At 46.4% G+C, this 13,419-nt stretch overlaps 1 protein-coding gene across 1 annotated transcript in view; it reads left to right on the top strand.

Annotated features, from left to right (window-relative positions):
• COL20A1 (collagen type XX alpha 1 chain) overlaps positions 1-13,419 on the top strand; it is a 49,206-nt gene that overhangs the window by 29,176 nt on the left and 6,611 nt on the right. Inside the window, exons 23-33 of the mRNA XM_065645555.1 lie at positions 1,623-1,761; positions 3,498-3,640; positions 4,029-4,138; positions 4,924-5,082; positions 6,963-7,040; positions 7,664-7,750; positions 10,108-10,161; positions 11,089-11,184; positions 11,686-11,739; positions 12,093-12,146; positions 12,449-12,502. Coding sequence (XP_065501627.1) covers positions 1,623-1,761; positions 3,498-3,640; positions 4,029-4,138; positions 4,924-5,082; positions 6,963-7,040; positions 7,664-7,750; positions 10,108-10,161; positions 11,089-11,184; positions 11,686-11,739; positions 12,093-12,146; positions 12,449-12,502 — 1,028 coding nt within the window. The remainder of the gene's footprint in view (positions 1-1,622; positions 1,762-3,497; positions 3,641-4,028; positions 4,139-4,923; positions 5,083-6,962; positions 7,041-7,663; positions 7,751-10,107; positions 10,162-11,088; positions 11,185-11,685; positions 11,740-12,092; positions 12,147-12,448; positions 12,503-13,419) is intronic.

Raw genomic sequence — 13,419 nt, 5'->3', positions numbered from 1 at the left:
AGATTCAAGAGGATTTCAATTCCTAGCTCATATGGTTTCCATAAGAAAAGCTCTCAGTCTGTCACCAAGATCACCTTTCCATCTCTAGCGAAGGGCTCTCTGCAGTCGGGCTGTGCCTTTGCTAAGGCAGCAAATTCCTATTCTCCCATCTGTGCTGTAACCTCACGTCATACTGTTCAGGCTGCTGTGTGTATTTGCTGCTTTGAAAACAATTAGTCCTGCTTATAAAGTGATATCACCTCCTTCCCAGAGAGTTTTGTGATACGAGTGAGACTGAGAAACTGCCCCAGTTCTCAGCTCCGCTGTTACCCCGTGGCTGAGTCGCTTTGCCCAGCGCCTACCCTGCTCCTTGCAGCTCCCAAGGATGTGCATCCCCACCCAGGAGGCTCTCAGAGTCGTTATCCTGTCTGTGGATGCAGAAACCACAGCGATCAAATCCTAAACCCATGACAAATCAGCCTCCTCTTCTCCTCCTTGACGAAGGTGTCAGGAGCAGCCCATTTCCACAGCAGCTCGCTGAAACCATGACATTCAGATTCATGATGTGAGAATAATACGACCATATTACGATACGTTTATAATTGTGACTCAAGCTTTATTTTCATCCTTTACACTACAATATTTCCTGCATGTTTTAAGGAATCTCCTGTGCCAGAAGCCCTATATCAGAGATAAATGTCTCTCAAGTAGGTCATTTCCTTTGGCAAACTCCCTGGTGCTGTTGGAAAACAAACAAACAGAAAAAGCGCCCTGGACCAAGCCCCAGGCGAAATAACAACTCAAGCCAAGAAACTGCAGAAGATTGTAAATGGTGAACGGGTGAGGGAATCCAGACTGAAAGAACCACAATTTAATGAAGTTATAGCCTTTTCACTTGCTAAGGAACGAGCTCTCTCCTTCATCCCAGCCTGCTGCAAACTCAGATAAACTGAAAAAAAGAAAAAGAATACCAATTGCAAGATCTTGTCTTACTGAACAGAAAACTGAAATGAGAAAATGACTCGGAGCATTAATGATGAGCTGGGAGAGCGAGAAGAAGCTGCACGAGCCAGGCAGGGGATGTCAGGGGAGAATTTCTGCACACCACATCAGGCAGGTCACTCCTGGGTGTCTCAAGAAAATAGAGAGAAATGGAAATGCTCATATTTTAAAGTTCTTTCCTAATTTTTCTGACTCTTACATGTAAAGCATTTAAGAGCAGAAATCATTCTCTCTCCCTGCTAGAAATTACTAGGCTGATTCCATGTCTTTTGAAGATAATGGTTTTGCATCTCGTTGAAAAGAACTTATTGGAGTAACTTCTTTCTCATCTGTTCTTCATTCTGGAGATTTGACCACACAACTGTGAAAGTCTCCATCTTTAGTCTACTCTTCTCCAAGAGGACATTATAGCAAATATGTGCAGAGGGTACAGGCAGAAACTATTTTCCTTGGCTGCCACTTGGAGAACACACGCCAGGTTTCTAGTGAGCTTGCACAGCCTTGCTGGTATCTGTGTTGCTGTGGCTTTTTCTCCTATTGCCTGCTCCTTGCTAGCTAGAGTTTAATTCTACCTGCTTTGCCATCACTTTTGGGTTTTTTTGACTCTTATCTAACAATTCGTTTTTCTTTGTCTATTCCAGGATTTGATATGATGGAAGCTTTTGGCTTGGTAGAGAAGGAATACGCCTCCATTAAAGGCGTAGCTATGGAGCCGTTTGTGTTCAGCGGTTCCCGGACCTTCACCCTGTTCAGAGACACCCAGCTCACCCTGAGGACCAGGTGGGAGCGGAGCTGTGAGCCGCAGCATCCTCCTCTGTCCCATGCACACACATTAGCTACGCTCACAGCAAAGGAAGATCAATGACTTGTGGATGGGATGAATGATGCAGCCCCTCTGGCAACGGCAAACTGAAATTATAATGATGATGAGCTAAATCGAACCATAGGTAGACTGAAAAGAATGCCGGAGTCTTTTTCCTTAATATATTAAGAAATTAACCTCTTAATTTCTCAAGATCAGTATGGAATATGTCATGCAGAAGCTAAGGGGACACAATAGGGGGTATTTATATTTTTTTTTCTTTTGTGCAGCCAAACGTTTTCACAGTGAGGTTTTTCCTTTTTACAAAATCACTTTTTCCAGCAGTGTTAGCTGCTGTGATGGACATAAGGATCCTGTATGGACACTGGACGATTCTTTAGGCAGTTTGTCCACAACCACATACGCCTTGGTGATGGCAGCTTGAGGTCACATTTGCATCTTCAATCCCTTCTCCCTGCATCTCTGATTTGGAGAGAGATCTTCACTTCAGAGAATACTTGTCTCACAGCTGCTTTCCGCAGCTTGGTCTTTACTGATGAGAGGGAATAACCAGTGACTCCGGGTTGTGACTTGACCCTGTTTCATTGCGTACGAGGCTTCTCCGCAGGGTCCCAAGTGGGCCAGGCAGCTCCCATGACCTCAATCATTTTTTATGATTATAAATCAGGAATGATCTGACTCCTGACATTCAGTACTACTTTGTTTGAAGCCTAATTACTGAGGCACTGGCTCAATTTAATCTTAGTTAAAGAAGCAAATCTTCTTAATGTAAACAGAGTGGGGGAGATTCAGAGAACTCTTTGGTTTAAATACTCAGAAAATTATGGGCAAATCCTTTTGTTCAGCTGGTGCATACATCTTTCAAGGACATTAGTCCTTCAGAAACAGAGACAGAATGCAGAACCTGGCATTACTTATGAATCAGTCCTGAAAAGATGCTTGATGAGTTGTGTATATGCCCATGCAAATGTGTCCTGTTTCAGATTGCAGCTGCATTTCAGGCATAACCAATTCGACCTTCCCTGTTGTCTTGCATCCCCTGGCTGCTGCTCCTGCCCGGTTTGCTCTGCCGGCGTTGGCAGCGGCTGCAGAGGGAGCCGGGTTGTGCCAGCAGCTGCTGATGGGCATCGCTGCATGGGCAGAGTCCAGAACTCAGCCCAAATTTTGCAGCTGGGATGTAGGGACCCAGAGGCGGGTTCTGTGGGTGCTCTGCTTATCCCTGGAGGGCACTTGTAAGTGATTTCCACCAAGGCTTGAGGATTTTACCCCATCATACATGATGACCATTCCTCCTTCTTGAAGAAGAGGTTTAGAGGGGTGTTTTGGAGCCTGGCAGGGATGGTTTGTGAGCTGTTGCTGGGCTCTGGTTTGAGAAGCATTAAGGCTGCACTCGCTGTGCCTTGGCATTCCCCGGGGCAGCTCTGGCAGCAATGGATCAACACCGGCTGCTCCACTTGAGCATCTCCACGGCACCAGGGGAAGGTCCTTGAGAGCTCATCACAACAGCCTGAGAGGGATGCACAAAACAGGGGCTGGGCTCTGTCCTGGCAGATTATGTTCACCTTCCTTGGGCAAAGCTTTCCCAGGCCAAGCTGCCCAAGAAACATGATGGATGAGCCCCGTCTGTAGGATGTTTTTGGCTGGCTTTCACTTCTTTACACCACTGATGTTTTTTTGGCTTGTCTCGTTCCAGCGATGTCCATCTCTTCACAGTCCCCCCTGAGCACACCATCAGCATCCTCCTGCGCCTCCTGCCTGACACCCCCAAGGAGCCCTTCGCCGTCTGGCAAATAACAGACGAGGATTTCCAGCCCCTCCTTGGCATTAACCTTGACCGTAAGGTTTCTTTTTGAGTACATTGAATTCAGGTATTTGCATCCATTTCTGTGAGCAGCAGAACTCATTTTGCTGTTCTCTTGGAAAGTTTCAATGATTGAAAGTTCTTGTTGTACAGCAGCATTTTTGGGAAGTTTTGTTGCTGCTGCCAGCTTTGCATTTTAAATACTTCCTAGTGCAATAAAAATACATATTTTCATTTTTATTCTACTTATAACATATTCTTTATTTTTACATATTCTTTTTTTTTCCACTTTTTAGAAGTATTTCATTATAACCTACAAAGTTTTGCCATGTTCAAGCCTATTTATATACTGTTGTTCAGCATATGGATAAAATCAATTTCTCTTTTAATTCTAAGCTGTTATTTGTCCTATTTTCCCTGTAGCCAGTAAGAAATCCTTGACTTATTTCAATCATGACTACAAGGCTGATTTGCAGGAAGTCTCCTTTGACCAGCAGGAAGTGAAGAAGATTTTCTATGGGAGCTTTCACAAGGTCCTTATCAAGAGAGGGAAAAATGTGGCTCACGATCTTACTCCGACCTGGGAGTATTGTGCCATCAATGTGTATTGTTTAAAGTGAGGAGCGATTATACAAATGCTTTGCATCCAGATTGCTAGGGAACTGGCAAACCTATTTCATATTGCTGAGGTCTGTAATTGTAAAGAATTTAGGTTGATCCCATGTTCAAAATATGATTTTTCAAGTATTGATTGCTTCCCTTTTCCCCCCAGAAACTCCAAAACCGAGGGGTTTTTAGGTCTTAAACCAGGAAAAATCGAAAAATCAATTATTTTTTTTTTTAATTTGGGATTTTGGTGACCATTTAGTACTGGAAAGAAGGAAAAAAAAATCTAGCCTTATGAGAAAGCCACCTTATCCTCAGGGCTTTTTTGGGGGCATCTATGTCCTCAGAGCAAATGTATTCCACCCAAACGAGCAATGAGGACTTTCTATGTGTGAGGACTGTGTGTGCCAATATCTGTAGGCAATTTCATTATTCAGCTGGTTCTGAAAACTGAATTATTTAATACTACTACTCCAGCAAGACTTCTCCCAAGGAGAGGTGAGGGGAAGATCAGGGAAAAGTGCAATGTTGTGCAGCAGACGCGGCACATGCTGAAACTTATTCCTGAGCCCCCTTGATCCATTTGCTCATTAAAAACACAGCAGTAGTAACAGCAGCAGCCTGGGAGTTGGGCAGAAGGAGTTATTGTCTTTAAATGGTTCCCCCATCTTGTTGTGGGGCTCCAACCCTCCTCCTTCCACCTGTCGCCCAGGTGCACGTGGCCGTGAGCCACTTCAAGGTCAAGCTCTACCTGGACTGTAAGAAAATAGCGGAGAAACCTCTGCACACCCTCGGCAGCATCTCCACTGCTGGCTTCATCATGCTGGGAAAAGTGACGCGCACCAGGGGACCCAGGAGCGGTTCTGCAGCGGTGAGTCCCCCCCAGGTGGAGGCTGTTGGAGACTTGGGGAGGCTTCGATTTGGAGCTGGCTGGGGTGGGCAGATGGAGAGGAGCATCAGCTCGCACCGTTTGAGCTCTGAACGCCTCCCAGCACTGCTGTGATGCACGACCCTGCCCTGATCCCGCTGATGGCTGTGGTTTTAATGAGCTTTCCCAGTGAGGGGTTTCTCCCCCTCGCCTCCTACCTCTGTTTGAGGTCTGTGATCAGCAGGAGCGTATCTCCGAGGTGCCTTCAGCTCCTGCATCCTCTGCGGATGCGCAGATCCTGCACTGAGAGGCTGGAGCAGACAGGAGGGTTTGGGAATCGCTTGTGCAGAGGAAGGTTTTGTACATCAACCCCCGCCAAGTGATAACGAGAAATTCTGGTGACTGAAAGCAGCAGGGCTGGATGCACCTCAGTCTCCAGCATATTTGGGTTTGTGCAATCTCCATGAAAATTATAGGAAAACAATTTGCAGAGCCCGAAAGAGGAGAGAATAAGGGAAAGCGTGGACTTGGTGTCATGCCCTGTGACAGCCCAGTGCTCTGTCCTAAGGGCAAAAACACCCATGTATGCCATCACCCAGCAGTCAGTTGCCATGCTAACTCCACAAAATGAGTGTTAAATATGCGGAGAATAAGGGGCAGATTCACTCACAATCTGCTAATGGGACTGTAGAAAATCATTCCTGACTTAGGTGAAGCTTTTACTCTTTGGCTTTGCTTTTAGATCTGTAAGGCTAGGGGAAAGCAGCACATCAGTTGATTTACAGCTTCCCTCGCCTCAAAGCAATGCAGTAAAAACAATGTCCCATGTGCCTCCCCAACTGCAAAGAGAGAAGCAAAGGTCTGGGATACACCAGGGAAAACGTGGACATTGGAATTGGCAGTAAGATATTGGGGTCAGCTGTATAAGAAACCAGGGGATCATAGTATTCAAGCAGTACTTACTTATTTCCTAAATAAATTCTGTGGCAATTTGATCACAAACCTGTGGCCAACAAGGCAGGAATCTGTGCTCTCCTTATCCCCACCACATTCTCCCTGTAGCAGCTCCACTAGACAGATCTCACAAACTAATGAACAGCTTCATGCTGTCCCTGCTCCCCTTGCCTTTCAAGCTCAGCAAAGCTTCACATTTTCCATGGCTCTGCTGCCCTTGAGAAGACAGAGTATCTCATTAACGGTTATCGTGGAACATTATTTAATTTATCTCTAAATGCCGCTTGATCTACGGGGCTCATCTATATCTGTATGCTGCATGTCACCCTCCCTGGGCTGCACAGCGTGCTCGTTGTTAAATGCATGGAGTGGAAGAAAAAAAACAAATGAGAAATTGTGCCAAGGAAAGAAAAAAAATCTCTGCCTCGTTATTTTGGTTTGGCTTTGTGCAATGTGTGCTCCTTGGTTAATTAGAATGGGAAGATGTGTGGGTTGTGGAGGATGTGGTGAGAGAGACAGGTTGGGGGTTCTTGTGAGGTATCACGTCTGTCCTGGGAAATGCTGCTGCCACCTCACTCTGATCTCTGTGCCCCTAAGCAGGAGCAAAGCAAAGTTTGTTTTCACATTTTGGTGATGCTGAAGCCCAATTACTGGTGTTGCAGGGCTGTAAGTAAATTGGAGAGCCCGCTTTTGCTGGGGTGAAGCTGCTTGTTGACTTGCTCAGCAAGACACAGAGACCTGAGGGCTTGTAAAACACTGACCGGGGGTACTTTTCATGTTATGACTTTCACAATTATAATTGGAACCACATGGAAGAGTCCTGTCAAATCGTCACTGAAGGTTATTTTCAGCAGTTGAACATCATGAGATTTGGTGATAGACTGTGTGTGCCAATGCTGTTTTCTTGTCAAACCCTCTTTTTCCCGCAGTTCCAGCTGCAGTCCCTGCAGATCGTCTGCAGCAGCGTCGGGGCAGAGGATGACAGATGCTGTGATCTCCCTGCTCTGGTAAGACAAGAGGAGCCACTATGCTCATTGACATGAAGCTGGGGGTGATGGAACAAGCCCATGGCACTGAAGTGACACTGCAAATGATTTGGATAGACTCAAGAGGAAAACCATTTCCCCCGCCCCCGCTTCTCTTGGGAATAACATCCGTGTGTCTTTTGGGGAAGTGGATAAAACTGTGTGTGTGTCAAAAGGAAAGAAAACTGCAGATACCAGGGCCGTGTGTATCCCTCCTGTCACACACTGACCTGTGACAGCAGCCCCGACAGTCCCACGGCTTTGCTGCCACCTCAGCCCTGAGTCACAATACCCTCCTGCTTCCCCTTTCAAGTTTTCCTCTCAACACAGAAAGCTGCTTTGTGGGGTGTATAAATACTTAGCAAGAAGAAAACTATATTCCAGCATATGTCACCGAAATTTCAGGCAGGGATGGTGGGTTTTTTTTTTGGTCTAAACTTGTTATTTGACAGAAAAATAAAGCACTCTAGTGTTCACAAAAATCTTTTGGTGGGGTCGAGAAAATTTCTGTGTTTCTTCAACTGAAACACTGAAAATGTTACCTGCGATCCACCCTGCTCTTGCTACACAGCTGCTCACGCTGCTTTGGCTTGCTTTCGTTTCAGAGGGATGAGGAGACCTGTCCGACCTTAGCTCCTGCCTGCTCCTGTTCTTCTGGCCGCCCGGGCTTGCCAGGACCTCCAGGCCCTCCCGTAAGTTCACCCTTCCATGCTGTGTATTGATTTACTGGTGTTGCTTCATGTTCTTCGGGCATGTGAGGCATGAGGAGAATGCTCCTGGGTCTCCATGAGGTTTTAGAATCATGGAATCATTTAGACTAGAAAAGACCCTTAAGATCATTGAGCCCAACCATTAACCTAACGCTACCAAGTCCCCCATGTCCCTAAGAATCTCATCTCTGTCTGTCCAACCCCTCCAGGGATGGTGACTCCACCACTGCCCTGGGCAGCCTGTTCCAATGCCCAACAGCCCTTTGGGGAAGAAATTGTTCCCAAGATCCAACCTCAACCTTCCCTGGCGCAACTTGAGGCCGTTTCCTCTCCTCCTATCTCAGGTAGCTTTGATGTCCTCCTCGTGCCAGGGCAGGGCTGAGAGGTGCCCTTGGTGTTTCAGACATTGATGAAATGGGGAGACGGGGAGTTGGCAATGGAACAGCTGCAGCTGGGAACAGGCTCAGTAGGTCCTGGTGCCATGTTAATCCTCTTAGGAGAGGAGGACGGGTCATCCTTGGTGCCTGCGGAGATTTCATGGGTTGGAGGCTCTGAAGCTCTCTGCAAATGAAAAAAAGATCACCGAAAAAAAAGGTTTCTTTATTAAGTAGGAGCCTCCTAAGTGTCTGTGTGGGTGAGCAGTGTAAAGAGAAACGGGAGATGTTGCAATCCTGCCTGTCTCCAAAGCTCTCTGCAGTGAATGTGACTTGCAAGAAAACCCTGAAGAAAATGGAGGAGGGAAGAGATAACAGTGATAACAGTATTTTGCCCCGTCCATTATGGATACAGGACAGTCACCATGGACTTAAATCACAGGAGGAAATATTCCAGATAAACACTAGGAAGCAGTTATCAAAAAAGTGTGCATTTTGGAAGTCTTGGGGAAAACATTTTATTTGAAGAAAGCAGCTGAAACCTGACAACTTGTCCAGAGCGCCCCATTTCAACCACTACAGGTGCTTTTCTCCTAAAAAAATAACCATTAAGAAACCATTGGCCTCCTTTCTCAAGTGGAAAGGTCTCAGATCACCCTCCACATTACTGTGGTTTAACTGAGAATTCAGTTCCACGCTTTGCAAGGAACAGTGTCTCACTGCAGGGTAATTACGTGCTCATTCCAGTGGAAGTTTAATTACACAGCACACTCCACTATCACATTTTGCTTCAATATCCTAAGTGCATAATTACCAGCTTGCATTGCCCTGTGGTTTAAACATCTCCACAGTACACCACTTTAAAGAGCAGGACTTTCTAAGCATTAGAGAAAATATGGTTTTGACACATAACCTTATCCTCACACCACTAAACCCTTGGTAATTTGCTGATGTTACAAGAGTACTCATTGCTAATTTTAAAACTCCATTTAGCAGGACTATGTCCCATCTTGTTTTTATCACTGTTCCTAAAGTTTTTGACCAGGTCCGGCTGATTTCTGAAATTAGCTTCTGGTCACTTCTGAAAGCACCTTTCCCAAGGATCCCTGCCTGTGCTGCTTAAAACAAATCCCTTGGGGTTTTTTGTTTGTTTGTTTGGGTTTTTTTTAAGATTGAAGAATAGAAACGTTCAGATTAAGATGTCAAATGTTCACATGATACTGGTTCATGCCAGAAGATTGGTTTCTTTTCTCTGTCCAGCAGTTACACAGCTGCAGAGCTAAGCCAGGCGTCCCCAGAGCTGGTCATTGTCCCCAATCTCAGTGTGTGTCTGTTCTCTCAGGATGATATTATAAAAACCAACATAGACGCAAAGGGTTGTAGACATGATCCCCTCCTTCTTTTTTTTTTTATTCTTCAGTGCATTCCCATGTTCATATGTGACTTCTTTTCCACTCATTATCTCAGCACAGATTTGCTGGGGATACCAGAGGGAGGAGGTTGAACCTTCCTCTGTCCCTGCTGGTGGTGAGAGCAGCGTCCCCACCACCTGTCATGAGGGGCTCTCGTCTCCTCTCCTCTCGTCTCCTCTCGTCTCCTCTCGTCTCCTCTCCTCTCGTCTCCTCTCGTCTCCTCTCGTCTCGTCTCCTCTCCTCTCCTCTCCTCTCCTCTCCTCTCCTCTCCTCTCCTCTCCTCTCCTCTCCTCTCCTCTCCTCTCCTCTCCTCTCCTCTCCTCTCCTCTCCTCTCCTCTCCTCTCCTCTCCTCTCCTCTCCTCTTTTTTCCACATTTGCTGGATGACTTGATTAATTTTCTTCCTGTCTCCATTTGCTATGAGCTCTCTGGGGCAGGAAACATCTTTCACTCTGTGCACAGCAAAGTGCGCCAACTTCTGTCCCCTGAGCACCTGGTTGCTCTGCAGTGAAAATGATGATATTCCTAACAGCAGCTTTGTGTCCCGCTGTCAGGGCAGCCCTGGGAGGAGAGGACCACAAGGCGAGCAGGGGGAGCCAGGGCCCAAGGTGAGTCCTGCTGGCTTCGTTTTCTTCAGGATGTGTCGGAGGATGATGCTGGAGTGCAGAATCCTCTGTTGGTGCAGCTGGATGTCTTCGGTCCTGGTCTGAGCTGGACTCTTTAAACCAGGGACCATCTCGCTGCACCAAACAGAGCTTAAGAACTGATGCATTGAGGAGGATGGGAGCACTTATTATTAATTAAATGCTCAGTTGGGCTTTGGAAATTGGGATGATGGGCCTGATTGTGCTGAACAAATGCAATGCATGTGGTCAGCAATGTTCTCTGAAAGCAGCCTTGATGACAAATGGTCAGTCTTTGTGCTGGGCTTGTTCTGGCTGCCAAGCTTCCAAACTGGACAGACATTGGTTCTGCTCTGGAGCAGAAAAAAACACGAAGCCTTCAGAGAATCCCCAAGGTGAGCACAGGGAACAGCTGGATCTGAATCCCCAAACCCTGGGGACCAGAGTGAGCCCTGTCCAAGTGTCTCCTGCTCCACTGATTGACACAGGGCAGAGCCAGATCAGACCATTGCTCCTTTTTTGGGGTAACATCTGGGAAAGCAGTGTGGTTACACGGGAAAGATTTTGGGGAAGGCATGAGAATGGATGCAGATCTCAGCCACGGTTAAGGAACATTTCCCTTTGCTCTCTGGCCACCTTGGGTAACAGGAATGAACCGCTGCTCAGGAAGGTGAATTGTGCTTTGCCAAGCACCATCTACAGCTTTTCTGCTTTTGCCCTTGAAAGATGCACCAAAACCTTAGACTTGAAGGCCAAAGGCAGCCGAGGTTACTAGAGATCCCCTCACTGTCCTGACTTCGTCTTGGATCCTGTAGATGGTTCATGCTGACCCAGGCCATGCAGTGCAGCCCATGTGGAGAAGACACTGATTACTTTCTTTCCTGATGTTTGATTTCTTGTCTTTGGCTTTAGGGTGAACCAGGCCCACCTGGACAAGTGGGGCCAGAGGGTCCTAGTGGCCAACAAGGCTCTCCAGGTTCCCAAGGAATCACGGTTCAGGGTCCTGTGGTATGTGATCTCTTCCACTGCCCTTTTTATTGCTCCCTCTTTGGAGTTAGAACATGTCTCAGAAATGGGCGTCTCAATAAATCCCCCGAAATGTGATCTATGTATTTACATCATCCTTGCTAACAGCTGGGCAGCTGCACTAGAGACAGATAATGATCATTTTTTCATGCTGACGAGGCCCTGCACTTACTTCTTCTGGCAAAAGGCTGCTTTTTGTCCAGACTCTCCCTAATGTACCTTTAATGAAAACAGCCCAGTGGAGTATTCAGGCATTTTTCTTTGCAACAATCGTTGTCGTTTGGCAAGGAGTTGAGGTGGAGGCTGTTTTGTGCATGTGTGGGGGTGGCAGAAACCCTGTGCATGTGCTGTGGCTGCAAAGTTCCCTGTAGCACAACAAAGAGCAGGAGCAACCTGGGACATGGACGTGGAGCAGCAGGATGCTGTTTGCCTTGAAGGATGCTGCAGCATGCCTAACTACATGTGCTGCTTTTTTAATCCAAGGGGCCACCAGGAATGAAAGGAGAAAAAGGAGACACTGGAAGTCCAGGCGTGCAGGTAATGGTAGACCATTCCTTTTAAATGTCTCAAATATTTGTCCATTTTTTCCCCGTAATTACTTTAAGCAAGATTTAAAAGCCATAGAGTTGCTGTTATCTGCTAGGAATCTGTTTTTCATTTTGGAGTGTCATGACTTTCCATAGGGAAACTGAGCCACTTGGTTCAAGAAATATAGACCTATCTGGAAGCTAGATATAACGGAGTTAAAGGTGGGATAGCAGTGTTTGCTCTGTTTAATGAATAACACTGTTTCTTCTTCCATCTTTTTTTTTTCTTATGTCCCATGTTACAAGACGAATTAGGGCAATGATAATTAGATGCCAACTTTACCCAGCAATTCTGATTTACAGGGCATTCCTGGTGTGCAGGGAGCTCCAGGCAGGGATGGTCTTCAAGGTGCAAAGGTGAGGTTCCTCATCTCTGAGTTTTCATGCATGGATGCCTAAAATTCTGCTGTGAGTGTATCAGTAGAGACCCAAAACATCCAGCTCTCCTAATCTGGAGGGATTGGGGGGGTGGGAAAAAGTGTCATGTCGGGTTTGTCCAAATTTGAGCAGGTGCTACCCTTGGTGCCTACTTGGCAGACACATTTTTTACCCATTCCTAGCCAGCTCCTGTTAAAAGCAGCACATGGCAAAACCACCTGAGCATGTACTAGATATCTTTGAATCTTCTTGTTAATAAATATCTGGATTTGGCTTTGCAGGGAGTGAGGGGACTCGAAGGCACTGCTGGGCCCCCAGGACCTCCTGGACCAAGGGTGAGTGCTCACCATGAGTGTAGAAATCCACATCTCTTCCTCAGCAGGGGCTTGTGGTTTCTCCTGACCAGCCATCACCCAGAGGTGTCAGGGAAAAACCCCTTCTTGGGGTACCACAGGGGGGTACCTGGCACATTGGGCAGATGTCCACATACCCTGCCACTCTCAGTGCAAGGAGAAAACCTTGGCTTGTTCTGACAAGTGCTGGGGAAGTTTTGACCCAGTGAGGAGATGCTTGTTTTGCTATTTTTGCATTCTTGGTGCAACTGTTTTTTGAGGTAAATGGGCTTGCTAGACTGAAATCAGCAGGAGCTGGAGGATGCAGGCAGGTGTGAGAGGTTTCCCTCAACACCATCTCCAACATCTTCTGCCAGGATCACATGCAGATAAGTGTATTTGCACTTTGTTGTGCCCAGGATAGCAGAACCTTAAGATCTGTTGATTTACATCCATCTGCTAATTCGAAGGCACCACAGCCCTTCCATGTTCTGAACTCTTCACTTTACATGGGAAACTGAACAAAATTTAATTTTAGATAACGGGTAGTGGACCTGATATTTACCGATTCTCACTGCTGAATTATAAGGAATTCAGCAGTCCTGAATAGTGTAAGATGGAGTTTGCTCACTGCTAGTTTTGTGTTAGACTCCACAGCAGTTGTGGTGAAGTCAGGTATTTATGGGAGCTAAGGCTGAATTCAGCTTGGAACTTGGACTTGCTCATCCTGGGAAGATGTGGAGCCCACAGGCTTGAACCTCAGCTTTCTAAATACGAGGAAAGTGCCATAGCCTTCAGAGCAGGCTCTGAAAGCCGTTCTGATGCTGCCTTGAAAACTTCTTTTATTTTCCGGTGATCAGAAGAGCTGTTACGATCTATTGAGATTAAATGTAATAGCTGGAAAATTAGAAAAGAAACTA

The sequence above is a fragment of the Caloenas nicobarica genome, chromosome 15, assembly GCF_036013445.1.
Source record: "Caloenas nicobarica isolate bCalNic1 chromosome 15, bCalNic1.hap1, whole genome shotgun sequence".
Classification (NCBI taxonomy): domain Eukaryota; kingdom Metazoa; phylum Chordata; class Aves; order Columbiformes; family Columbidae; genus Caloenas; species Caloenas nicobarica.
This window is presented reverse-complemented; position numbering and strand designations above follow the sequence as displayed.